This window comes from Archocentrus centrarchus, chromosome 5 (assembly GCF_007364275.1).
Source record: "Archocentrus centrarchus isolate MPI-CPG fArcCen1 chromosome 5, fArcCen1, whole genome shotgun sequence".
Classification (NCBI taxonomy): domain Eukaryota; kingdom Metazoa; phylum Chordata; class Actinopteri; order Cichliformes; family Cichlidae; genus Archocentrus; species Archocentrus centrarchus.
The window spans coordinates 2,582,196-2,590,753 of NC_044350.1; the positions used below are offsets into that span (position 1 = coordinate 2,582,196).

The 8,558-nt window shown below is 38.8% G+C and overlaps 1 protein-coding gene across 1 annotated transcript; it reads right to left on the reverse strand.

Moving 5' to 3' along the window:
* Positions 1-1,948: 1,948 nt before the first annotated feature.
* Positions 1,949-5,255, reverse strand: barx1 (BARX homeobox 1). Its single transcript, XM_030730219.1, has 4 exons — positions 4,685-5,255; positions 3,340-3,619; positions 2,685-2,769; positions 1,949-2,399 (listed from the first exon to the last, which is right to left on the reverse strand). Exons 1-4 carry the CDS (start codon positions 4,884-4,886, stop codon positions 2,235-2,237), a joined length of 732 nt encoding a protein of 243 aa, XP_030586079.1. The 5' UTR covers positions 4,887-5,255; the 3' UTR covers positions 1,949-2,234.
* Between the last annotated feature and the right edge of the window lie 3,303 nt (positions 5,256-8,558).

Here is an 8,558-nt window from a genome sequence, read left to right on the forward strand (position 1 = left end):
GAACTGGATATGGTTTTTTTTTAATGCATTTAATGACATCAACTCAAAAACTGTTAGAAATGATTTTCTATTCCATAGCAGGCTGTTCAATAATCACTGCTAATGCTGCAATAGAGGTTTCAGTCATTTATGGACTATTGTTTGAGCTACATATGCGTTACTTCAGCTTGTTCTCTGATAAATGGACTTTGCTTTTAGCTCTTACAACTCTTAAACCTCTGCTAGCTTTTTATCCACTGTTACTTTTTAGGCATTTTAGTTTTTATTTCAACTGGTTGCTTAGCTGTTTGGATTATGCCGTATCTCTGTCACCCTGTTGTTTATTAATCCATTACTTCCAGCTGTTTATCTACATTTAGCTGTTTCCTACAGTTTTCATATGTTACTTTTATCTATTGCTTTTAGCCATTTTAGACCTATTTTAGCTGATTGCTTATCTATTTCAATTATATATCTAGAGCCTTAGCTGTTCGTTTTCGTTACTTCTTATCTTCTACCTTTAGCCGTTTCACCTTGTCTGGTACTTTATTTTGCTGCTTCTGTTACTCTTTTACGGCCATTACTTTTAGCTAACGACCCTAGCTAATAGTTTTAGCTAAATATGGTGCTTGTGCTGTTTTCACTTTCCATTTTAAATAAGTCTTTTTCTATTTTGGACCATTGTTAGCTACAACCTTTATTCAAAAATTAAACCTTTTATCTATTTTTAATAATACATCATGATGGGCAATAATAATATGTAGTATGGGTGAGAGGTTGCTTTTTATTCTCAGGAAGCTGCACAGTGAGCGTGATTTCCTAAATTCACACACATTTCTAGCAGAATGCAGAATTCCCAATAAAGTCGTTGCACCATAAAAGTCTCACACATGTTAATGAATCTACAAAAACCGAACAGATAGCCTATTTTATAAATAAGGGATTAGGCGCACTACAGCGAGGTGACAGCTCCACAACAAAGCACACAATTTAATTAAAATAATTAAAATACACATTATTTTGATAATCAATGAATTAAATGTAGTGTATTCAGCAGGCTAGATTCCTAATTAAGTGTCTACGAATGACCGGTTAATCAGCCTACATACATCAGGCATATATATATATATATATATATATATATATATATATATATATATATATATATATATATATATATATATATATATATATATATATATATGCCTTTTTTAAAATAAACATTTGATTATATCTCTGTTCCAAGTTAACATTCATCTTTACCTTATTGAGTTGAGAAAGAAGGAATTTCGTTTCATGCACACTGACAGAGGCGCTGAGGGAAACAGAAAACTGTACTAAAAAAATAAAGAGATGATCGCTTCTTCTCGGGTTATTTAGCAGCGCTTCTTCCTGCGTAGTTCACATCCAATTATCAGACTTTATAGAGGCTAATTAACGTGTCCAAGTTAAATCCAGGCTGCAGATACTGTAATATATCATTTGCATTTCACCAAATAGGCCTAATATCCCCCACCTCATGTGAAAAGAGTACTTTTTTTATTCTTCCTAAAAATCATTAAATAAATCAATAATTTTAAAGACCGCTGTGATTTTTATTTTTTTTAGCTCTATAAACAGAAGTCCCGGTGCTGCTTCGTGGCACAATGACATTATCAAAGCAGGAAACACTTGTTAGAAAGCTCACCTGCTTTTCCTCAAGAGCAGCTTTTCACCAACCTGAATGCCCGTACTTCCGTCTGCCTCCGTTATTTGAAATATTCGACTATGAATGCATAACCAGAAAACTGTGCCAGGAATCAGTGAGCATTTTTCTGAATGTGAACATTAGTAATCATATTTAGCGCGTGTAAACGCGGCCGTGCGTGACTGATGACGGCACGCTGTATTAAACGCTTTAAGCCTGTGCCCTTTGCAATAAACGGAGAAGAGCCTTAGTGAAAATATATTTAATAATTAAACATGGCAAAGTTACACAAAGGGAATGCAGAATAGATAAGTGAGAGCTGATCCGTAGAATATAAAGAAAGGGTTAGACCTACTGCAAAGATTTGAGTCCCCTCCTCAACAGCAGCATCATGAGGGAATGCGACAAAAAAAAAAGCGAGGCTGCTAGAGGATGTCGCCTTGTGCACTTTAGGTTTCTGCAGGGCTGTTTTTGTTTTGCATCAGGAGGCCATACGGTCCAGCAAAAATCCCCCTTTTTTTTTCAGGCACTCTGAGCGTCCCACAGGTTCATAGATAAAGAGGTCGGGTCACTCCTCCTGAGCGTTCTCCAAATGGGAGCTGCAGCCTTCGGCCCGGTCAGCCTCTGCGGCGGATCGCTCCTGCTCAGAGAGCTGCTCGCTGCTGGGGATGGAGTTCTTCTTAGGGCGGCCTTTGGGTTTGGTCGGGGACTCCAGGCCGCCTCCCTGCAGAACCTGCAGGAGAAACTCGGGTTTAGCCTCAGAGTACAGGCTGTGGCTCATACATATGATTTATTAAACTTCCCAAAGCAACTCACAACATATTTAATATAATAGCCCCCAAAACATTTCTTACATCGGCGTGTAAGCTACTCTAGACCGCAGTGAGACAGTGCTAAATTTATTCCGCTCAACTACATTTCCTATAAGCGCAAGACAAACTAATGGAAAGCAGAAGTATTGCTTTACTTTTGCATGGAGCTTACATATGAAACAGACTAGCCTCACCAGCCAACTTACAATTTTCTTCCATTTCATCCTCCTGTTCTGGTACCATGTTTTCACTTGGAGCTGACTCAGACCCAGAGACTCTGCAAGATCTATTCTGTGAGGCACAAAATCAAACATGTGGCATTAGAAATCAAGATCAGGTGAGTACTGCCAACAAAAAAGCAATTTGGACTACACTTCAGCAAGGCCAAATCACCCCGTTACGTCATCAAAGAAGGAGACTCGTCAGCTACCTGTTGCAGCTTGTAACTGCTTAATTTTACTTTTAGCTTAATAATGCTAGAGCGCCCTACATCAATTGTAACCTCTCACGACAACCAGCTGCCATTAAAACACTCAGTGTACTTTTAGCAGCCAGGCCGCAGTTTAAAGGAAAAACTGCATGAGGTTATTACAGGCTGATCCCATTCATTTCAAACCCCATGTGTTTCAATACACACACGAAAAAAGAAAAAGAAAAATAATAATAATAAAGGAATGAAAGTAGCATAATTTTAGTAATTCAAGAAATGCTCTGAAATATTGAGATCCTGCTGTTGTGAAATAGCTTACAGCTCACACAATGCGAGCTGTTATTCAGCTGAATAAACACTTAGAGGAACTACAGAAAAGCAGCTTTCTCTGTTATTCTTATTTTGGGGGTGTCAGTATTTCCTGAACGCACCTATCGGGCGTAGAAAGGTACTTCTGCTTCTCGAAACGTTTCTCCAGGCCCATTAGCTGCAGCTCGGTGAATACGGTGCGGCTGCGGCGGCCCTTCTTGGTCTTGCTGCCGCCATCGACTCCGTGCTCCAGCTTTCCGCGGAGGTGCAGGTCCAGCGGCAGGTGGTGGGACGCCGCACCTACTTGCAGGCCCGGGGCCGCGGATAGGAGCGGAGAGCCCAGCGAGCAGGACAGCGGGGACATGGGGAACTTTAGGAGGCTCGTCTGGTCAGCTTTTAGCACTGTGAAAATGCCGGAAAAAAAAAACAGAATATTACCCGCAGGGAATGAGGAGCTCATTAAAAAAGTAGCTGGTTTTACTCAGTGTTTTGCTTAGTTTAAGATGGGGACTTAAACACGGCGTGTGTAAGTAAAAACCTGCCTTTTAACTCGATTCCCGGATCATTTAAAGGGCAAAGCAGGTCTCGGGGTGAGCAGGCTAAATGAGCCCCCGCAAACAAAAAGTCCTTTTAACATTGCACCTTTGTACAGAGAAAACCTGTGTGACAATAGAGACTTTTTAGGGCAAATTTCAGCACGTGCTGCTGCACCTTCGAAAAAAATAAAATTGCATGAACGAAGCAAAAGCCATCCCTGATATCACGCATTACAAGTATGGAAGGTTATTATTATGTTATTGTCATTAGACACGTTTGGCCTACCCCCGGAAAAAAATATAATCTTTTTCAAAGGTTAAAGGTCACGTGATTTGAGCATTAAACAAATCAAAGCACGTGGCGTATAGTTTCAAGCTTTAAAAACTGGAATAGATATTATACATTATATAGTCGCCAGGAAATTATAATAATCTGATAAGCAATTATTGGTTTTCGTTCTGTGACTCGAACAGTTAGCTTCCCCCAACTGGATAAATTATTATTATTGTTATTATTATTATTATTATTATTAGGTTGCACGTTAAAGTTGAAACTCGTGGCGTAATAATATATTTATGACTGTTTTCTAAACTTATCTGAGCCTCTAAGGATTTTTTAAATCAGAAAAAAAAACTATCATTCCACTACATTAAAGTAATTATTTTGCCCCCGTTATTGCCTTTGATTGAGATATTTGCTCGTAATGCGCTCTGCCTTTTGGACATTTTTTGCAGTGTAAGCTGTTACTTGAAAAATAACGCAAATGCAACATTTCCCCATGCAAATGTTTGTAATTAAATGTAAATCCCCTTTGAATACGCATGTTTAGCTAGTATAAAAAAGATTAAACCATTCGGTCTATTATCTCAATGCATGTTACAAACGACTTTGAAAGACTCATTCATCTTTTCCTGCAAGCGCCTCTCTTACCAAGTTGGTTATGGAAAGGCCGCGCGGACAGCAGCGCCTGTACTCCGAATTTGAGCAGCTCACCGGCCGGAGCCGACGCTTTATGCTCCGGGTGATCAGTCAGGATTTCCTCTATCATGAAACTCCTGTAGCGATGAGTTCTGTGGTCTGGATGAATCTCCGGAGGATAGTAATGCGCCCCCATGTCCAAAGGATGCTGCATAATCTGGCCGTGCGGTCACCGGAGCGCGTTCACCGATTATCACTCCCTTTTAGTAGCCCAAACCGGAACTCATATTCCCTGTTGTGCTGCTGTAGTCCGGAGATCAACACTGTGGGTCAAATTTATCCTCAGGTTCCGGATGAAGCGAAGTATAGAGTGCAGGTTGCTGACTTTCTCTACGCGTCTGCGGCTCCTCTGAGGCTTTTTTACGCGCTACTTCTGTCCAGATCTGTTCCCATGTGGAGTAGAAATCTGGAACCGAGAGCAAACTTTTGACCCAAAACTCCGAAATCCAGCCGTGTTCATGCCCAGTCCCTGTGTGTGAACCCCGGAGCTCGGAGCTATTTGTCAGGAGCGGAGCTCGTCACCTTGGCAGTGAGTTGAGGAATAAGCTTCGGGTTTTAAGAGTCTCGTCATAGCTCCACCTCTTCTCAGGGTTTGTGTGCTGTCTGCCTTCGCTGACCCAAAGTTACATGCAAAGCCGCACTTGTCCTACATGGATTTATGCAAAAGGGAAGAAAATAAGGACCTGAAAGGACGGGCCTGCAAATGACTTTCCAATTCATAGGTCACTAAACTTAGCAGCGTGAGGATTTGGAGCAGTTAGTGTAACACCGAAGCCCAGAATGCAAGGCAGAGATCATACATGTGCACACGGGCCTAATTTCATGCAGAAGTTTGCATGTTATAACGTTTTTGTCAAGAAAACAACCAAGAAATGAATTTCATCTCGTTCACTGCTCTGTCTTTAATATGATGCCGTTGATGCAAAAACAATTTCTGACTTAGGAAACTGAGGTAGTGCTTCAGGTTGTCACCCAGTGAAGATGCTCATGCCCTTTTTTTTTTTTTTTTTTTAAATAAATTAAAAAGAAGGACACCTGACCATTTCTGGGATGTTCTTTTTTCCACTTTATTGTCCAAAAAATTTGAAAACTCTCATATGTATTTTTCACAGGGCAACTTCAGTGGCTTCTTCAGTAGTTTGGTTACACTGCAAATGTGTTTTATTCTATAGAGAAGTAGAAGTTAAGGACAACGTTTTACACAATATTTGTTTTACGTTATGGAAGTAGGGGATGGCAGGCAGTGGATCAAACCACTGTGAGGCATATGAGGGGGAGTCTTGTTTCTTTTCAAAACTTAAAAATGTGGTAATTACATTATGGACCCAAAACAACTTAAAATTGTTTCGCAACAATAATAACCGCAAATATTTCAAGTGCATAACATTAACATTTAACACATAACCCATTATTATTTAACATTATTTATTTACAATGATGCATGAAGATGAGGAGACGAAAGGGATGTTTTGTTTTTCCAGAATAGAGGAATCTTTTCACAACTGAGAAGAATACTGTTATTATAATATTGAGAGACTTTTGGAAAATGGACGGGATCTTATACAATGCTTTTCTACTCTACTCAAGCACTTCATACAACATGCTTCATTCACACAAGTGTATTTTTTTTTCTTCTACATCTAAATGTTTTCTGTCTGACATTCACAGATGAACACATCAGAGAGCAACTTGGGGTTCAGTATGTTGCCCAAGGATACTTTGGCATGCAGACTGGAGCAGCCGGGGATCAAACCACCAACCTTCCAATTAGTAGGTGACCACTCCTGAACCACAGTCACCCCAAGATCAACAGATGCTAGTTTTAAAAATTATTTTTAAATCCCAAAAAGCCTCTATACAGAACATACAAACATCCACCAAAAAAAAAAAAAAAAAAAAAAGAAAGGATCAGGAAGTAAGGGCCTATCACATATCCAATAATCTGCAAAAGATTTTAACCATTTGTTGATTTCAATTTATACTCCTAAATACCCAGTCAGATACGCAAAGCACTGTCTGCAGCCACATGGCAGGAGATGGTAATTACCGGGAGTTTTGGTGATGTGTACGACAAGAACTGATGCTTTTTTAAAGGTAAATGGTGATAATTCACCTCTGCTCAGCTCTGTACATTCCAGGTTGTTAGGTAACATCTTCCTCTGGTGGTCATTTTGGAGACTGCACTGAGAGCTTCTCTTTAAGATGGTGCTCTTTGTTTACGCTTCTGCAGTAAAAATAAAGAAAAATACACAACTGATAACAGAAGTGACATGTCAGGCTTTGGTATTGTGAGTTCTTCAAGTCATCATAGACTTAAAACAACTCCCTCCTTCAGGTCATAACTGTTCCTACACTGCTGCACTCCACACTCATGCACACAGCTGAAGGAATAATAACATAATATGCCTTAGCACACTTTCCTCACCTTGTATGTTTGCTTGCACATGTGTGTATAGTTCAAAACATAAAATAAACACTTATCTTAATAAGCCTAATGACTTTTGATGACATTTATTATCACCTGACGTGTTTGCTTTAACCTTCTGGGGGATGCTGGAGCAAAGAATTAGTTGTTGAGCCCTTACTGTGCTGAGTCTTATAGGCTATGACTGTGTTATTAAGCATCAAGCCTGCATTCAGCTGAACTGATAAAAAAAAAAATGAACTAAATACAGACCGTCTTTTCTGAACATTATTGTGGTTATGACACACAAATTCCAAACATATTCAGATATTTAACAAGATAACTGGTCTGACAATGAAACAGATCAATTACCTCATTAGTTACAGGAATATGGTTTACCACACTTACTGTCTATAGAAAAATCTGAAAAGCAAGAAAGCTCATTACTATAATGTCCTGTCTTCTTTTCCAAACTTTTCATTTGCTGATACAAGACTGAACGTCTTACAGTGTCTAAGGAGAGTTTGGCTGTGAAAATGTTTGGGTTTCAGAACTATGAATGTGTGTTGGTTCATAGTTAATGCTACATATCACTCATGATGACATTTGTTTTTTATTTTTTCCGTATTCACTGTTGTTCTGGTCTCCCTTTACAATGCATCCTATCTGCATCATGATAATAAACAGCCACTAGGATGCACCAGAGGATTCAGAAAAAGGCTGTTTCTCAAGGATGGTCTTTCTGTTCTACAGTTGAAGCAGTGCCTTCTGGATGAGCGCTGAACAAAGGAAAAGAAATCTCACATTTATATCAGACTAACCTCTGCTCTCCTAACGGCTCCCTTGTAATTCATCTAAATTTAGAGCATCATTTCAGGACTTAAAATAATTGCTGGTTCTCAATGATGCATATACTGTAGGTAAAGGGACAAAAGAATAACAACTGACAAAAGGAGATGAACATTATACTTAAATACTGTTTTTTTTGTTTTGTTTTGTTTTTTTATATATATGAACTTCCGGGTCTCTTTTGTTTTCTTCTTCACTGTTACCTGCATTTTAAACATCATTATCTGGTCAGTACTTTATATACTGAAAATTACACATTAAATATATATGACTTACATATAAAATGTTGTGAAATTACCTCACAGGTCAAATTCTTTATTATATATATAATACAGCTATATATTTGCTGAGGCTTTCGTCGCGTTTACATTAAACACGTTTGAATTGTTTTTATTAAAAAAATGATTGCTGTGAATTGTAGTAGTAAAAAATGTAAAAGAAAGAAAGAGAGCAGTTATTACTGGGCTTTATGACTAAACATTACTTTTTAAATACTTTAGCAGAAGAGCTTTGGTAACAGTGAAAAGTGTGGGCTGAGGACAAAAACGCAAACCGAGGGAGGTTTGTGGTCAC